Source organism: Ovis canadensis, chromosome 24 (genome assembly GCF_042477335.2).
Source record: "Ovis canadensis isolate MfBH-ARS-UI-01 breed Bighorn chromosome 24, ARS-UI_OviCan_v2, whole genome shotgun sequence".
Classification (NCBI taxonomy): domain Eukaryota; kingdom Metazoa; phylum Chordata; class Mammalia; order Artiodactyla; family Bovidae; genus Ovis; species Ovis canadensis.
Genome location: NC_091268.1, coordinates 32,165,905 through 32,185,361, shown reverse-complemented (window position 1 = coordinate 32,185,361; position 19,457 = coordinate 32,165,905). Strand labels below are relative to the sequence as shown.

The following is a 19,457-nucleotide window of genomic DNA, read 5'->3' as shown; positions in this document are numbered from 1 at the left end:
AAGATAGTGCCTGGAGTTGGAAGCCTCCATCCATCTATTTCTAAATCTGTGGCTGGGATCAGGGGCTGAGAAGTGGACTCTGGGGAGGAAGGGAAGATGTCGACTGTTGATGTTGACTTTGATCATCTCTCTGAGGAAGTGTTTATCAGGTATTATGCAGGTAGTTACCTGCCGTAACCCGCCCTCCCTTTCCATAATCCTCTTTGGAAGGGAGCCCCTGTGTGTAGCCCAGACTTAAAGATTGGGTAGTCACACTCCACCTCCTTGACCTATCTGCATAACTTATTAAAATTCTTCTGCATAGGCAGTTTACCTACACTTTCCATTTAGGCTTCCCTCATAGCTCAGTTGATAAAGAATCCGCCTGCAATGCAGGAGACCCTGGTTTGATTCGGGGGTCGGGAAGATCAGCTGGAGAATGGATAGGCTACCCACTCCAGTATTCTGGGGCTTCCCTTGTAGCTCAGCTGGTAAATGCAGAAGACCTGGGTTCAGTCCCTTGGTTGGGAAGATTCCCCTGGAGAAGGGAAAGGTTACCCATTCCAGTATTCTGGCCTAGAGAATTCCATGGACTGTATAGTCCAGTGGTCACAAAGAGTTGGACACGACTGAGAGAACTTCACTTTCACTTTCCCATTTATTTAATTTGGCAGTTACCTGTATTATACACAAACGTATGTGTGTTATGTGCTGAGTGGCTCGAACTCGGGTCTCTTATGTCTCCTGCATTGGCAGGTAGGCTATCTACCACTAGTGCCACCTGGGAAGCCCCATACAAACGTACATATGATTCAATTCAGTTCAGTCACTCAGTCGTGTCCCACTCTGCTACCCCATGGACTGCTGCACACCAGGCTTCCCTGTTCATCACCAACTCCCAGAGCTTGCTCAAACTCGTGTCCTTCAAGTTGGTGATGCTATACAACCATCTCATCCTCTGTCATCCCCTTCTCCTCTTTTCCAGCATCAGGGTCTTTTCCAAGGAGTCACTTGTTCACATCAGGTGGCCAAAGTATTGGAGTTTCAGCTTCAGCATCAGTCTTTCCAAAGAATATTCACGACTGATTTCCTTTGGGATGGACTGGTTGGATCTCCTTGCAGTCCAAGAGACTCTCAAGAGTCTTCTCCAACACCACAGTTCAAAAGCATCAATTCTTTGGCGCTCAGCTTTCTTTATGGTCCAACTCTCACATCCATACATGACTACTGGAAAAACCATAGCTTTGACTAGACGGACCTTTGTTGGCAAGGTAATGTCTCTGCTTTTTAATATGCTGTCTAGGTTGGTCATAGCTTTTCTTTCAAGGAGCAAGTGTCTTTTACCACTTGCAGTGATTTGGGAGCCCAAGAAAATAAACTCTGTCACTGTTTCCATTGTTTCCCCATCTATTTGCCATGAAGTGATGGGACTAGATGCCATGATCTTAGTTTTCTGAATGTTGAGTTTTAAGTCAATTTTTTCACTCTCCTCTTTCATTTTCATCAAGAGGCTCTTTAGCTCTTCTTCACTTTCTACCATAAGGGTAGTGCCATCTGCATATCTGAGCTTATTGATATTTCTCCCAGCAATCTTGATCCCAGCTTGTGCTTCATCCATCCTGGCATTCTGCATGATATACTCTGCATATAAGTTAAAGAAGCAGGGTGACAATATACAGCCTTGATGTACTCCTTTCCCGATATGGAGCCAGTCTGTTGTTCCATGTCCAGTTCTAGTTGTTGCTACTTGACCTGCATACAGATTTCTCAGGAGACAGGTCAGGTGGTCTGGTATTCCCATCTCTTTCAGAATTTTCCACAGTTTGTTGTGATCCACAGTCAAAGGCTTTGGAGTAGTCAATAAAGCAGTAGATGTTTCTCTGTAACTCTCTTCATCTACGATTCAACAGATGTTTGCAATTTGATCTCTGGTTCCTCTGCCTTTTCTAAATCCGGCTTGAACATCTGGAAGTTCTCAGTTCGCATGCTGTTGAAGCCTGGCTTGGAGAATTTTGAGCATTACTTCGCTAGCATGTGAGATGAGTGCAATTGCGCAGTAGTCTGAACAATCTTCGGCATTGCCTTTCTCTGGAATTGGAATGAAAACGGACTTTTTCCAGTGCTGTGGCCACTGCTGAGTGTTCCAAATTTGCTGGCATATTGAGTGCAGCACTTTCACAGCATCATCTTTCAGGATTTGAAATAGCTCAACTGGAATTCCATCACCTCCACTAGCTTTGTTGGAAATGATGCTGCCTAAGGCCCACTTGACTTCACTTTCCAGGATGTCTGGCTCTAGGTGAGTGATCACACCATGGTAGTCATCTGGATCATGAAGATCTTTTTTGTATATTTCTTCTGTGTATTCTTGCCACCTCTTCTTAATATCTTCTGCTTCTGTTAGGTCCATACCATTTCTGACCTTTATTGAGCCCATCTTTGCATGAAATGTTCCCTTGGTATCTCTAATTTTCTTGAAGTGATCTTTAGTCTTTCCCATTCTATGGTTTTCCTCTATTTCTTTACATTGATTACTGAGGAAGGCTTTTTAAATCTCTCCTTGCTATTCTTTGGAACCCTGTATATACGATTACATTTCTTTATTTGGCCTTTATATTTGGTAATTCGTTCTCATTTTATCTTTTAAACTGTACACGGAGAGAGGCAGAGAGGAAACGTGGATAAGGTTCAAAGATAAACGAGATAAACTGAAAAATTCTTCCTTGAACCTTTCTCACCCAGCCTTCCAGCTCCCCACTCGAGAGTCATGCGTTTATAAATATGTACAAAGATATTCCTTCTTCGTTTTTTTTTTTTTTTTTTTTTTGGTACCCAAACAGTTACTTACTGGATACACTTGTTCTGAGTCCTGGTTATTTTTATTACACTTTTAAAAATCCGGGAGTTAGCCCTTTATCGCGGCCGCTGGATGGAGCCCGTTCCCGGTCCCTCTGGCTCTCCACCCGCGTCTCCCGTTCCAGGTCCCGGACGCCGTGGGGCTGCAGCCTCCGTCCGATCCTGGCCGGTACCTCGCGTCGCGGCTCGGCGCGGCTGCGGGGGTCCCGCGCGGCGGGCGTGGGAAGGGCGCCGGCGCCCCGCCCCCGCCTCTGTGACGTCGGCGCCGGAACCTGGAATCCCGGCTGCGGCAGGGAAGGGCGGGAGGCGGCGGCGGCTGCCGGAGCAGGTCCCTGGCGGTCTCTCGCGGGCGCGGGGCGCAGTCATGAGCGAGTCCAGTATCAGTGCGCTCCCGCCCGGCAGGCCCAGCAGGCAGCCCTTCATCCACCAAGGTAGGGCGGCGGGGACTGGGCTCCAGGCGGCGGGCGGGCACGCGGGCACCCGGGCGCGCGGTGCTGGGAGCTCCGCGCGGGCCGAGCCCCCTTCCCACCTCCCGGCTTGGGGGAAAGCGGATCTTTCTTATTCCTGCTCTCGCTCCTCCAGCCCATCCTCACTCCATTTAGAGACCTCTCTACCAAAAGAAGCGCTGGAGTGGGAGTCCCGATCGCTGTGAGTTTGTCTTCCCAGAGCTGGTGGAGGAGTCCCCGGCTAGCCTCAAAATCATCCTATAAGTTAAATGAAAAGATTATGAGAGCCCAGCTAGTCCTCACATTGTAATACGAGGTGACTGCCTCCCAAACACATGAGGCTTTGCCGTTAGATGGGCTTAGAACTGAATTCTGCCTGGGCTGTTGATCTCTGTGTGATCTTTGGTAAGTGACTTACCCTCTCTGAACCTAAGCTTCTTCAGTAAAATGGGAATAAACTGTTGGTAGGATTAGTTGAGAGAAAAATGTGCGAAGTGCCTAGCGCAGTGCCTGATACAAGAAAGACACGATCGGTGGTAACCAGGCAAGTATTACATGCTTTCCCTTTTCCCTTGGGTGAAAGTTAAGAAAGTGTATCGCTCTGTGAATTTTTACATAAATGTGCAGAACTGCTACTCAGTCAAGACAGTGGCGTTTTCAGCACCCAGCAGGCTTCCTTCCAGCATTTGTATTTTGTATTTGCCCTTAACAAAATGCAAGACCCCTCTGTGAAGTTTTATCCAGAGCGTTTTTTTCTCTTTTAGTTTGAGAACACAGATTTTGTTACAAGGATTTACAGTAAAATATACGTGTAGATTTGGGCTTTGGACCTTTCTAATTGGATTGATCTCAACATTTAGAAGATAAAAAAGAGAAAAACACCTCGAGAGACCCAAACTCTGGGAACTTACCCGGAGATCGGAATAAAGAAGTCAGCCTGGGATTGATGTTAATAATTCTCTAATGCATTATAACGACTTGCCTGTAGCTCAAATGGTTAAGAATCTACCTGAAATGGAGATCAGTGTTCGATCCCTGGGTTGGGAAGATCCTTTGGAGAAGGAAACAGCAATCCACTCCAGTATTCTTGCCTGAAGAATCCCTGGACAGAGAAGCCTGGCGGGCTACAGTCCATGGGGTTGCAAAGACACGACTAAGGCATATATTTATAACATAATACATTATTAATAGTATTGTTAGCCATGAAATTAAAAGATGCTTACTCCTTGGAAGAAAAATTATGACCAACCTAGACAGCATATTGAAAAGCAGAGACGTTACTTTGCCAACAAAGGTCCATCTAGTCAAGGCTATGGTTTTTCCAGTGGTCATGTGAGAGTTGGACTGTGAAGAAAGCTAAGTGCCAAAGAATTGATGCTTTTGAACTGTGGTGTTGGAGAAGACTCTTGAGAGTCCCTTGGACTGCAAGGAGATCCAACCAGTCCATTCTGAAGGAGATCAGTCCTGGGATTTCTTTGGAAGGAATGATGCTAAAGCTGAAACTCCAGTACTTTGGCCACCTCATGCGAAGAGTTGACTCATTAGAAAAGACTCTGATGCTGGGAGGGATTAGGGGCAGGAGGAGAAGGGGACAACAGAGGATGAGATGGATGGATGGCATCACTGACTCAATGGACATGAATCTGAGTGAACTCTGGGAGTTAGTGATGGACAGGGATGCCTGGCGTGTTGCGATTCATGGGTTCGCAAGGAGTCGGACACGACTGAGCGACTGAACTGAATTGAACTGATCAGCTCAATTTCAGCCTTTCAGTAACAGCTATTTAAGTACTTTCCACTTGATTTTTTATTGCTCTTATTTTGTCACAATTCATCACATTTAAGATGCCAACACTGGTTTCCCATACAGAAGGCGTGAGATTCATCTTTTTTAGATCTTTGCTGGGTGTTCACGGGGATCTTTAAGCATCTTTTCATGAGTATTATAACTAGCATCTCTAATTAAAAGGTTCCTCTCTCTGCCTGCAATGCAGGAGACTGTGGTTCGATTCCTGGGTTGGGAAGATCCCCTGGAGAAGGAACAGCTACCCACTCCAGTGTTCTGGCCTGGAGAATCCCATGGGCTGTGTAGTCCAAGATTCCCCTGGAGAAGGGAAAGGCTACGCACTCCAGTATTCTGGCCTAGAGAATTCCATGGACTGTATAGTCCAAGGGGTCGCAAAGAGTCAAACAAGACTGAGCAACTTTCACTTTCGCTTCCCTTGGACAGCTGATATTTTATCACCTTGTACGCTTAAGCATGAGTGGGGGACTCAGAAAGGACTGTGTTTATAACTTTGTTGCACTTTGTAAACCATGACGCACTGTATGAGCATCATGAGAGGACAGCTGGAGGGAGGCAGGAGACAAAGGGGCATCTGGTTTATAGAAATGGGAAATGTGTATCCTTCTTAAGGATAAAACAGATCACAGTGCTTGCCTTATTTTTTTCTCATGGTTTATTACATTGAATATAGTTGCCTGCACTATACAGTAGGATCCTGTTGTTTTATCCATTCTGTATGTAATAGTTTGCATCTGCTAATCCCAAACTCCCAATCCATCCTTCCCCCAACCTCTTTCCCTTTGGCAGCCCCAAGCCTGTTCTCAGTGTCTGTGAATCTGTTTCTGTTTCGTAGGTAAGTTCATTTGTGTCGTATTTTAGATTCTACATATAAGTTATACCATATGGTATTTGTCTTTCTTTTTCTGACTTACCTCACTTAGTATGATAATCTCTAGGTCCATATGTGTTACACAAATGGCATTCTTTCTTTCTTATAGTTGAATAAACAATATACGTGCTTGGCTCAGTGGTAAAGAATTCTCCTGCCAGTGCACGAGACCAGGGTTTGATCCCTGGGTCTCGAAGATCCCCTGGAGAAGGGAATGGCAACTCACTCCAGTATTCCTGCCTGGGAAATCCCATGGACAGAGGAGCCTGTTGGGCTACAGTCCATGGGGTCGCAAAAGAGTTGGATGAGACTTGGTGGCTAAACAGGGCTTCCCTAGTGGCTCGGACAGTAAAGAATCTGCCTGCAATGCAGGAGACCCAGTTTTGATCCCTGGGTCTGGAAGATCCCCTGTAGAAGGGAATGGCTACCCACTCCAGTATTCTTGTCTGGAAAATTCCATGGGCAGAGGAGCTTGATGGGCTACTGTCCATGGGGCTGCAGAATCAGACATGACTGAGCAACTAACACTTTCACTTAGTGACTAAACAACAATACTTCCTTTCTTAATTGAAACTTTTCAGTGGCTTCGCACTGCTCTGAGAATCAACTTACAGCCTCCAACAAGGACCCCAGCCCACCTCTGCAGGCTCTCATCACCTCCAGCCTTACCCTTAGCCCATCTTGCTCCAGTTACGCTGACTGCCTTGTCATTCCTCCAGCATATCAATGTCATTTCTGCCTCAGGACCTTTACTTCTGCTGCTCTTTGCCTGGAGTACATTTCTCTTTGATTTTCATATGGCACCTCTTTCTGCTTCCTGTTAGGTCTCTGCTCACTTGTCACGTCAGACAGACCTCTGGAGTCTTGTTGTCTGCAGAAGTGGCCCCATCTTTCTTACCCTGACCAGTTACCTTGCTTATGCCTTCAAAAGCACTTAGTACCATCTGAAGTCATCTGGTTTGAACATTTCCTCATTTATTTAGCTCTCTTCCCTTCTAGACTGTGGGTGACATGAAAAGCAGAGACTTTTTCTTGTTCCTCTGGGATGTAGAACAGCGTCCGGCACATGGTACCTGCTAAACATTCATTGAATAAATGAATGATTGACTGTACCTGATTTCTCTGAGGCAGCAGTGAGTGGTAGCATGAAGCAAGATCTTAATTCTCTGCCCAGGAATTGAACCTGGGTAGCGGATGGAGGAGCCTGGAAGGCTGCAGTCCATGGGATCGCTGAGGGTCGGACACGACTGAGCGACTTCACCTTCACTTTTCACTTTCATGCATTGGAGAAGGAAATGGCAGCCCACTCCAGTGTTCTTGCCTGGAGAATCCCAGGGATGGGGGAGCCTGGTGGGCTGCCATCTATGGGGTCACACAGAGTCAGACACCACTGAAGCGACTTAGCAGCAGTAGCAGCAGCAGCCTGGATGAACACCAGGAATCCTAGCCACCACCAGACCTGCAAGGGCTAGAGGCTAAAAGCTGTTTTTCCCTGGATCTTTGCCCCCAAGGGAAATTCTTTTCTCACAGAGGCAAAAACTGTAAGTGCAGGTACAATGTTTAATATTAGAGATACAGCACAACTACAAGAGGGAGAAAACGGAGAGAAATGGTTTAGTTAAGATGGGAGAAAAGCAGAGATGCACACCCATAGAGAAAGGGTTTGGACATCCCTCCTAGTGAGGAGGAATGCAGAAAAGAGGTGGTTATGGCATTTATATAGACCTCCCCTACATAGGTGTGCAACTTTTTTCCAACATGGATTTCAGCCCAGAGGCCTATGGACACCCTTAGCATCACATATTATGGGGTGATGTCTCCTCCTTTTTGACTCCCAATGTCTTTCTTGCCTCAGGGATGGGAAATATACGACCCTTTAAAGGGTTTAATCTCACTCTGTCCCTGCCATAAAAATGACTAATGTCTGGTTATTAACCCTATTCCAGTTGCTGCTTTCCATATCAAGGTGTAGATCTCGAAATATAGACAGGAGTCCGGTCATAAATAGGTAGTCCTGGAGCCTGATGTCTCTTGCTTCGGGAGATATAAACAGGGGGCTGGAGCCCGTCTTCTCATGCCAGGAGGCTGAACAGGAGGCCGAACAGGAAGCCAGTTGTAAATGCCTAGCCTAGGGGCCATCTCCTGCCTCATACCTGCAGCCACAGTGGCAGCTGTAGTGTAGTTGGTTTCGAGTCTAGACTCTGGACTCCCAGATGCCCATCCTCTTTTTCCCATTTACTGGTTTTGTCCTTGAGAAAGGCACGTAAGTGCTTGGTGCCTCAGTTTCTTTATGGATTAAATAATGATAAAACCTACTTCAGGGGTCATTTCAAGGATTCAGATAATTTACATAAATAAGTGCTTATATCAGTTATCTACACTGTGTAACAAATTATCCCCACGTTTAGAAGCTTAGAACAATAATAATCACCTATCTCCCAGTTTCTGTGGGTCAGGAATTGGGAAATGACCTGTCTCAGCTTTCCTGGCCCAGAGTCTCTTATGAAGTTGCATTCGTGGGGTCGGCCAGCGTAGCCATGCAGTCATCCGAACGCTTGCCTGGGGCTGGCGGATCCCTTCCGAGGTGACTTGCTCACATGGACGGGCAGACCCTGGCTGTTGAGAGAAGGCCTCAGTTCCTCTCCATGTGGACCTCACAGAGGGCTGTCTAAGTGTCCTTGAGACACAGTGGCCGGCTTCTTCCAGAGCAGATGATCCAAGAGAGAGCAAGGCAGAAGCTGTGGTGTCTTATATGAGCTGGTCTTAGAAATCACTCTGTTACTTGTTTTGTTCCCGTGGGTCAGCCCTGTTCAGTGTGAGTGGGGCCCGTTTAAAGGCATGAATATTGGGAGGAGAATATTGTACTCCTCCTGGGGGGAGGGAGTGCATCCTGGGGACTACTGCCCTGGACCATGTCAGCATTAACTGTTGCTATGATGTCTCTGTTCCCCTGTGTTCAGTCGCTCAGTTGTGTCTGACTCTTTGCAACCCCATGGACTGTAACCTGCCAGGCTCCTCTGTCCATGGCATTTCCCAGGCAAGAATACTGGTCTGGGTTGCCATTTCCTCCTCCAGAGGATCTTCCCGGCTCAGGGATCAAACCCACATCTCCTGCATTGCAGGTAGATTCTTTACCACTAGGGTCACCTGGAAGTCCCTTTGTGTTCCTACAAGATGACAAACATCCGCAGAGTCTTCACATTTCGCATCCTTGCTGGTAGTCAGTTGTATGTATAGTGGTTTGTTTGGGCATCCCTTATTTTAGAGGACACTATGATTCTGGGATAATTGAAATGAAGAAGGATGGTTGGCCTGGAGAGTCTTAGGCAATGTTATGAAATTCCCTCTGTTCCATGAAGTTTAGACAGTGTCCCATAAAGTCTATCTCAAAAGCTTTTCCCAAATATTTTAGACCCTCTAAAATTACAATAACCCATAGAGGCTCCTTCCCCCTTCCTCTCTCATGACTCAGAATTACTCTGACTACTTGTGCCCAGAAACACTGTTCCAGCCCTTCAGGACTTAATACCAGCCCATAAATGAGGTGTGCAGTATGTCTAAGGTAACTACGTGCTTGTTCCAGTCGGGAGTCCTTCAGCTAGCATGCACGCAGTGCCTTTCTTAGGGGAGGATCGAGGTATAATTCACGTAACAAAATCACCCGTTTTGAAGTGTGCGATTCAGCACCTTGTAGTGCATTCAAAGTATGAAACAAGCATCACTTCTAATTCCAAAATATCTTCATAGCCTGGTCTGCCAGTGTCACTGAAAGGATTTAATGCGATAAGCTTGTCAAAAGGGGTTGAATGGTAGCTCTTGGTTTGATTATTACATGTTATCATTATGCTTATTAGGGCCTTTTCTAGCCCAGTATTATAAGGTTTGATGACTGCAGTTGTTCTAGCATTACCTGATAGACACTTATGTAGTTTAACAGCTATTTTGTGGGCCAATTTAGTCTGACGGATTGTATGAAATTTGAAGACAAGTAACCATTTGACCTGTAGTGGTTTTTCTGGTTTTATGTTTTTACTTTATCTGCTAGGTCCATTCATCCAGGTCACTCCTCAAAGGTGTCCTGGGTGGGAGGACTCTTGTTCAGGTCTGGACACAGACTGGAGTGGTTCTCCGGTGAGCCAGCCGTCTGACCTGAGTGATTTTTTTCCCTCTCTGTCTAAAAGAGGCCGAGAGCTCCGTCTGCCCAGCAGCTCAGGCCCAGATTAGGCCCAAAGGCCCCCAGTGGCTTTTTTTGGTTTGTTTTTTTCAGGAAGTAAAGAATTTAAGATATAAAAGGGGGAAAATGACTTTTCAGTGCTGTAAACTTTGTTGTAGTCTGGCTGCTTTTAAAAGAAGCATTGTTTGGCTGTAGGACCACCCAGTCCTTCTGTGGGCCTGCCCCCACCCTCCTCCCAGGAGGAGGCCAGAAACTGACTCTGAGCCAAAAGCATGTACCAGGCGTGAGCCCAGTGATGAAAGAAGCGGGCGAGGGACGTGCTTTCATGAAGCTTCTAATATAACAGGGGAGACAGAGGGAAATAGGGTCAGGGACAGCTAAGCATAGCTGCTGAGAAGGAGATAAACAGATGATGGTATAGAGAGGAGAGCGGCTGCCTGCTGGCTCTCCAGGAGGGACCAGTGAGCTGAGGCCCAGGGATGCGGAGGAGCCAGTGCAGGTGAGAGGGAAGATCAGGTGGGAAGAGCATTCAAGAGGGGCGGTGAGGGGAGCAGAGGGCAGAGGTAGGGAGGACCTGTGTGCATCTGAGGAGACCTCAGGCTGGAGCTTGGAGAGGAGACGGGATGAGTGCAGCAAGCTGGAGCTGGTTCCTGAAGATCTGACAGACTCCCTTAGCAGGTGAATTTGGGACTCGCATGTGTAACTTTCTGGAATTCCTTTGAACCACTCAGTGTAGGTGGTGTTCAGTTTCAGTAGAGTCGCTCAGTCGTGTCCAACTCTTTGCAACCCCATGGACTTCAGCACGCCAGGCCTCTCTGTCCATCACCAACTCCCGGAGCTTGCTCAAACTCATGTGCATCGAGCTGGTCATGCCATTGAGTCAGTGATGCCATCAAGTAGGTGGTATTACTTGCCCATTTTACTTCCCTGGAAACTGAGGCCCTGAGAAGTTACTTGGCAAGCTACTGAAGCAGAAGGAAGTTAATGTTGCAAATCTAGAGCAACTGTATCTGTGTATCTGTGACATGTTTTTTTAGCAACTGTTATGTGCCAACCCCACGCTAATCACTAGGGATATAAGGGTGAGTAAGACATGCTGAGGTCTTTGCCCTCATGATTTAGACCTTAAGTCAGCCTTGGACAAAGCTCTTGTCTTCTCTGAACTTTCTGTATGCAAAATGAGAGCAATGTAAGAAAAACCCATCCTGAGGGTCACAGGAGATAACTATGTAAAGGGTTTGACATAATCATGGCACGTAGTAAATGCTCAGTAAAGGCGAATATGGTTATTATCACTTCCAGGAATGTTGGAAATCATTTTTGGAGAGGTCCTAGTCAAGGAAGATAAATTCCATCTAGGGAATCCTTAGCAAGACCTCCTCCCCCCACTGCAGACTACATTAAATTCATCAGTAAATAACCAGAGTCCTGGCTTCAAGTACATAGCACAGTATGCTGGGCACTGCTTTCAGCTCGGGGTCTGCAAACTACCGTTGTGTTGTTTAGTTGCTAAGTCATTTCTGACTCTTTGCGACCCCATGAACTGTAGCCTGTCGATGTCCTTTGTCCATGGGATTTCCCAGGCAAGAATACTGGAATAGAATGCCATTTCCATCTCTAGAGGGTCTTTCTGACCCAGGAATTGAACCTGAGTCTCCTACAACCCATGGGCCTAGTCTGAACCACCACCTGTTTTTATGAAGTTTCATTAGAAAACAGTCATGCACATTCATTTATGGATTATGGCTGCTGCAGTGGCAGGTTGAATAGTTGTGGCAGAGACAGCGTGGTAAATAGTATTTATTATCTGGTTCTTTACAGAAAAGGTTTGCTGTCCTCTTTTCTAAGCACTTGACATACAATAGCCATTTAATCCTTAAGATGGCTATGTGTGATGGGAACTGCTGCCCCTATTTTATAGGTGGGAAAACTGAGGCATAGCATGGTCAAGAAACTTGCCAGGTCACACAGGTAGCAAGTGGAGCTGGGGTTAGAATCCAGGCAGCAAGCTGTGGAGCCAGTGCACTTAACCACCGGGTGGTCTTGTCACCTCCTTAGACAGACAGGATCACAGTAACTGCTCTGTGGACAGCCCACTGGGTGCTCTACCAGCTTGGAGCCCAGGAGACCTGGGTTCTGGGGCCTGCATGACTCCAATTGCCCTAAGCAGTTAGTCACTGCTCCTGAAGGCTGTTTGCTTGTCTGGTCATAAAGCCTTGGACCCAGTCATTCCCCAGGTGCCCCACCCAGGTGCCCAGTGGTGTGACTCATGCAGGTCCTCCCTGCCCTGAAGTTCTCAAGTCTGGCAGACAGAGGAAGCTCTCAAGGCCCTGGCTCCTCCCCTCTCAGACTAGACAGCTGAGTTGTCCCTCTGTGTTGTCCAGCTATTAGCTATGAAGTGAAGTGAAGTGAAAGTCACTCAGTTGTATCCGACTCTTTGCAACCCCATGGACTATACAGTTCATGAAATTCTCCAGGCCAGAATACTGGAGTGGGTTGGCCTTTCCCTTCTCCAGGGGATCTTCCCAGCCCAGGGATTGAACCCAGGTCTTCCACATTGAGGGTGGATTCTTTACCAGCTGAGCCACAAGGGAAGCCCAGATACTAGCTATATGTGGCTGTAAAGCGTAAATCGAATAAAGTCTGATAAAATTAAAAATCCATTTTCTTAGTCTCACCAGCCATATTTCAGTTATGCAGTGGCCACTCATGTTTACCATATCAAACGGTACAATTATAGAACATTTCCATCACTGCAGGATGATGTGACCTGATACGTGATGTTCTGCCATGGGATACAGCCAGACTGACTTGTGTAGCTCAAGGACAAAAATAGCCACAGGGCTGCCCAGAGAGATCCTGTTAATCTGAGGCAGATGATGTCATTCTTCTGCTCAGAATCCCCCTCAGTTCCCACCTTAACTCAAGTATGGTAACACCATTCCCCATAGGCCCTATGTGGCCAAGCTTGTTTTTTCCCAACCTCCTACCCCATTCCTCTGTTTTTGCTGACTGTCCTTCAGCTACCTTGGCTGGCCTCCTTTCTTGTTCCTTGAAGTTCCTAGCCACAGTCCTGCCCCAGAGCCTTTGTAAACTTTTTTTTTTTTTTAATGTTTATGTATTTATTTGGCTGTGCTGGATCTTAGTTGCAGCATGGAGGATCTTCATTGCAGCACACAGACTTTGTTGCCCAATGGCATGTGAGATCTTAGTTCCCCGACCAGATCGAACCCATGTCCACTTGCATTGAAAGGCAGATTCCTAACCACTGGACCACCAGGGGAGTTCCAGGGCCTTTGTACTTGCTCTTCTCTGTCTATCTCTACCTTGCCCATCTTTATTTTTCTCCATGCATCTATCACCATTTGAAATGCACTTAATAAACTTTATTGTATGTTTCCTCCAGGGGCAGGGAGAGTTTTTAAAGTCATCTTCAAGGCTGCGTCCTAGTCCTCGAACAGTGCATGGCACATAGCAATCGCTCAGTAAATCTTTTTGAGTGAGTGAGTGAATGGATGGATGGGTGGGTGGGTGGGTGGCCTTGCCAGAAGTAGGGCCATAATGAGTCCCTGGCCTCGGAGCTTTTTGAGCACTTGGTGGAGATGTCATAGCAGTTTTGACCAGATGCCCTGGACCGTGAGCCCCTGCATTAAGAACCTTTGGCAGCTGGCCGGTTATTGGGCAGATTATCCAGATGCCTAGCTCCAGTTAGCATCCAAAATAAAAACAATGTCACACACATAGACATGGGTGGAAATAAGTCTAAGAAACCCTGAAACTGTTGTCTGCATTGTCTTATTGGTAACATCAAACCGAGCGTATATGCACGTGTCTAATAAGGCTGGCTTATGTAAAGTACCTGAAATAGAAAAGGAAATAATATATGGTCAGGGGCTCCCCAGGTGGCTCAGTGGTAAAGAATCTGCCTGCCAGTGCAGGAGACGCAGGTTTGATCACTGGCTAACCCACTCCAGTATTCTTGCCTGGAAATCTCATGGACAGAGAAGCCATGTGGGTTACGGTCCACAGGGTTGCGAAGAGTCAGACATGACTTAGTGACTAAACAGCAGCAGCCAGCGGTGTGTGGTCAACATCTCAATACTTTTTGCTTGCTTTTTCAGTTGTGAAAAAAAATCATCTCTAAAGAAAATAATATTAAATCCTTAAATTCCTTAGATCTTTTTCTCAATTTTGGTGCCCCTGTGTTGGTGGTGTGCTAAATATTTACTTTGATCTGCTGGTGGGTGAGCCAGTGTTGCCTGTATCCTCAGCACCAAATTCATTTATTCACAATTGATGCTTGTATTCATTAATTTAACAGATTTTTATTAAGCATCCACTGTGAGTTAGGCTCTGTGCTAGAACCTGGGGACTCAGTGGTAAAGGAGAGAAATGAGGTCCCTTTGCTCATGGAGGTCACAGTCTAATGGTGGAGGGAAAGGGTCAGAGACGATGCAGGTCAACCCTTAGGCAGGAGGATGGATGTAGTAGGCTGGACACTTAGGAGACACGTGCCGGTTGGAGGAGGGAGGGAAAGCTCTTCCAGGCAGGAAGCAAGTCTGCAAACCTTCATCGTCTCCAGAGCCCCGGGCCCCAGCCCAGGGTCCCACCCAGAGAGGGACCCCGTACAAGGTATCAAACAGAACTGATTCCCACAGCAACTGGCAGGTTGCCTGGACCAGATGACCCAGAAGGTCCCTTCTTCCCCAGAGTTCCCATGATTCTTTGAGGGAAGAAAAACCCTGCAGGGAAGCCAGCACCCATCTGGTTGGGCTAGGTTTTTGGCAAGCTCGTGAGGGAGGTGGTGGTGGTTTTAGTGCCATTTGGCCTGTGCCCACATTCTGGGCGTGTTTGTGCCCTTTGGTAGCAGTTGGTGTCCTATGGAAAAAGCTGCCAGGGAAGTTGGGACCTGAAGATGCTCTCTAGATGTGCCTGCCTCTGCCCATTCATTCATTCATTCTTCAGATGGAGGGCTTTCTGTGAGCACGACACTGCTCTAAGCTTCAAAGAGACTAACTTGTTCTTAAGGACAGCATTGTTATGCCTGCCCCTGCCTCCATATCTCCTGTAGTTATCTGACCGTCCTCCCACCTAAGTAACCACCTACTTGCTGAAATCTGGCTCCAGCAGCCAACAGATTCTAGACCTTCCTAGATGGGGGCACCCCAGTATCTGAGACATGCCCCTGCCTCCCAGGCAAATGGTCATTAAGGAGCCCACACACCACAGGCTTAAACAATCAACTCAAGAGAACATCTGACATGAATGAGACATTCTTGTCCTCTCAAACGAGAAATCCAAGGCTAGGAGAGGTGATGCTACTTGCATTTCTAAGAAGCGGTAGAACAAGGAGTCTGTCTTGGCAGCAAAGCCTTGGGCAAGCTGCCATCTCTCTGGGCCTCAGGTCCCTGAAGAAAGCCAGGGCATCTCCCCCAGGCTGGCATAAGAAATTCCGTGACATCATGCTGTACAAAGTGTGTGGTCCTAGCTGCATAGGATTGGAGGTCGATCAGCTATAAAAATGATGCCTGTGTCCAAAGGTTGTGAAACTTTTTTTTTTACTTGAAGATAGAGAACTTCCAGGGATGTCTGAAAAGAAAAAAGCATTCCTCTTCAATGATGGCCGTTTTGGATTTTTTTGGCGGGGGAGGGTCACATTGTGGCATGTGGGGTCTTAGTTCCCTATCCAGGGGTCAAACCTGTGTCCCCTGCAGTAGAAGCTTGGAGTCCTACTCCAGGGACCACCAGGGAACCAGTGGCCATTTGAAAATAGAATTTTCCACACGTTGTTGGGAAATGTTGACAGGATGTATCCTTCCTGCAGTGTGGATGCAAGAATAATCCAAGTTAATTTGTATGGCATTGTAGTGTCTATGAAGTATTTTCAAATTATAGTGAAGCCTATAGCTTTGCCACATGATAGGTTCCTAGTTTCAGCACTTCCAGCTGCGTGAGTGGCAAAACACCTAGCCTTCTGAGCCTCAGTTTCTTCATCTGTAAAATAGGACAATTCAGTTCAAAGAGTAGCTCAGAGAATTGAGTGTGGTGATGCATATTGTATTTTTCAAATAGTTCGGATATTCCGAGCCAGTATTATTTATGCTGTTGGTAAATGTGTCCTCATGATCACGTTGATGAGATCATGGTATTATATCCCCTGTTCCTGAGATGAGAAACAAGTGACTCAGAGATGGTCTTTGTCTCCACTGGGGTGCCAGCTTCCAGCTCCAGCCCTGGGTCCCTGACCTCGTGGTCACTGAATATTCAGTGAATATGCCCCTCCAGATGCAAAGACCTTTGTTCTGGTTAATAACAGCCCTTTGTTGCTGGCCAGAGGGAGAAGCAGCCTCCAGCTGGGCTTGGACTCCATAGCCCTCAGCCCACTCCCACCCCGCCCCTCATGTTTGCTTAGGGACCACATTACCCATGGAAGTTTATGGAAGTCTGTCATACCCTCAGGGAGTGCGGGGGCCTGGGAGTGAAAGGTTGAGTGGGATTCGCAGGCTTATACTTGGCGACTGGCAGGGCTCCAGACGCGTGTCTGTGTCATCATCAGTGGGTCAGCTGCTCTATTCTGTGAACATGCCCATCAGAGAGGTGACGATTACGGCTCTGCACCGCCAGACTCCAGCTTGGATCAAGGCCTTGGCCGGTCCCCCCCTCCCCCCAGTGCCCTGTTATCTATAAATACATTTACGGAGCCTGCTGCGTGCCAGGCTATCTGCATGATTGCCTTTGATTCTCCTAAGCTGGCGCTCCTGTGATGGGTCTCATCCTTAGCCTCAAAGCCTACAGAGTGACCCTTTGACATGCGGTCAGATCACAACATGCTTTGGCCCGGAACCCTGGGTGACTGCCCATCTGCCACATCGAAAGGTCATAGCCCAGCCCACAGAATCTGACCTGGTCTGGCCCGGCCACCTCTGACCCCTGCTTTCTACTCTTTCTGTCCCAGCTCCCTATTGTTGCTTAATAGATTGCACCACACGTGATAGCTTAAGCCATTGTAATCTTTCTGCTGATCCTGTGCATCCGGAACTGAACAGGCTACAGAGGAGACCGTTTGCTCAGCTGTGTGTCATGTCTGCTGGGTCTGAGCATCCAGTGGCCTTTTCATGCCCATGGCAGGGGTGACCCGGAGGGCTGGGGACCCCGGCTCACTGGGTTCATAAGCCAGGACCTTGGTTCTCGCTGTTGTCCAGTTCCTTGGCTGTATTCCTTGGAGGCTTGTGATTTCTTTCTCTCCACGTGGTTGTGCCCGCAGCACAGGCGAAATTCTTACACAGCAGCCCCAGGCTGCCAACAGCACAAGTGAAAATGTTGGCTGCTCAGTCATGTCCAATTCTTTGTGACCCCATGGTCTATAGCTCACCAGGCTTCTCTGTCCTTGGGATTCTCCAGGCAAGAATACTGGAGTGGGTAGCCATTCCCTTCTCCAGGGGATCTTCCTGACCCAAGGATCGAACAGAGTCTCCTGCATTGCAGGCAGATTCTTTACCATCTGAGCCAGCAGAGAAAGGTAGAAAGAAGCCTCCAGGCCTTTTAAGGCTTGAGTCTGGAACTGGCAGAGTGTCACCTCTGGTGCAACTTTTGGTGAAAGCAAGTCACAGATCCAGCCCAGATTCAAGGGGAGGGGACCCCAGAGGGCTGGTGTGGCTCTTTGGGGGCCACCAACAAAAGACCCTGGAGAAGTTATGAGGCTCCCACTCATTCACTCTTCCCCAGCCACCTAGGCCTCTGTCCTCTTCTTCAGACACATCGCGCACACCCCTGCCTCAGGGCGTTTGCACGTTTCCCTCTCCCAGAATTCCCTTCACCCGATATCCACAGGGTATACATACCACCCCTCCATTCAGCCTCAGCTTAAATGCTACCTTAGTAGAGAAGCCATAGCTCAGTTGATCTTATCAAAAACAATGTACCCTGCCTGTTACCTCTGTGCCCTAACCCGACTCTTTTTTTTTTTCACTCATGACATCCTGGCATGGGCTTTCCAGCTGGCACTAGTGGTAAAGAACACGCCTGCCAATGTAGGAAGCACAAGAGACGCAGGTTCTATCCCTGAGTCAGGAAGATCCCCTGGAGGAGGAAATGACTACCCACTCCAATATTCTTGCCTGGTGAATCCTATGGACAGAGGAGCCTAGTGGGCTACAGTCCGTGGGGTTGCAAAGAGTCAGACACAGCTGAGTGACTGAGCACGCACACACGTCCTAGCATATTTATTGCCTGTGTCTTGTCTGATCTTGCTATGCCCCTCCTTAGAAAGTGCCGTGTGCGTCAGATGTTTACTTTGTTCACTTCAGTATCCTTTGCTCCGCATCTGACACACGATAGGTATACTTGGTGAATGAATTCATTTTTGAGGTGAGGTAACTGAAGCAGAGTTGACTCATTGGAGAGGACTCTGATGCTGGGGGAGATTGGGGGCAGGAGGAAAAGGGGACGACAGAGGATGAGATGGCTGGATGGCATCACTGACTCGATGGACGTGAGTCTGAGTGAACTCTGGGAGTTGGTGATGGACAGGGAGGCCTGGCGTGCTGCGATTCGTGGGGTCGCAAGGAGTCGGACATGACTGAGCAACTGAACTGAGCTGAACTGAACTGAAGCTCAAGAGAGTTTTAAGTAACTTTCCCAGAGACTCAGCTGGCAATTGACAGAGCCTGGATTCAAATCCAAGGAAGTTTTGCTGCCTGTCAGGGGAATTGCTTATTATTACAGCTGCCTCCTACCTCCTCCTTCCATGTCCTGTCTCCATTCAGGATGGTCTTCCCCAGTTAGGATCAGATCAGGCATAAAATCCACCCTGATGGTGGTGTTCATTCCTCACCTCCAAAAGGAAAGCTCTCCCTCTGTGGACTGCTGTACAGGGTGCAGTGAAACTTGGCCTCCAGCCATGACCTGATGGAGCAGCATGAATAGAGTCTTGAGTCTTGAGTAGGCAGACCTGGCTCTGTTTGCAGCCCCGCTCCCCACCAACACGCTTTCTAAGGCAAAGTATAGATGTCATCCTCTCATCCATCCATCAGTGAGTGTTTGTTGAACTGCTCTGAGCCAAGTATTTTATTGAACTACTACTCTGGGTCCTGGGTCGCAATGGTGAGGAAATCATCACGGTCCCTGCCCTCTAAGAACTTAGAGTCCACAGGGCAAGACAGACGTGCTCACATAGCCATACAAATAAATACCAGATTATAGCTTGTGGTAAGTGCTGTCAAGGGCTTACTGTGTATGGGAAAATATGTAACAGTAGAAGTACAGTGAGGCAGGGATGGTTTCCTCGAGGAAGAGACTTTGAAGTAGGAGCTAAGAGGTGGAGCAGAT

The 19,457-nt window shown here is 47.6% G+C and overlaps 1 protein-coding gene across 2 annotated transcripts in view; it reads left to right on the top strand.

Moving 5' to 3' along the window:
• The first annotated feature begins 2,968 nt into the window (after positions 1-2,968).
• Positions 2,969-19,457, top strand: part of TMC7 (transmembrane channel like 7) — a 53,990-nt gene continuing 37,501 nt past the window's right edge. The window contains exon 1 of one of the 2 annotated variants that reach the window (XM_069569361.1): positions 2,969-3,266. In XM_069569361.1, coding sequence (XP_069425462.1) covers positions 3,200-3,266 — 67 coding nt within the window. In that variant the 5' untranslated portion in view covers positions 2,969-3,199. The remainder of the gene's footprint in view (positions 3,267-19,457) is intronic. The other variant, XM_069569362.1, reaches the window with a different exon arrangement.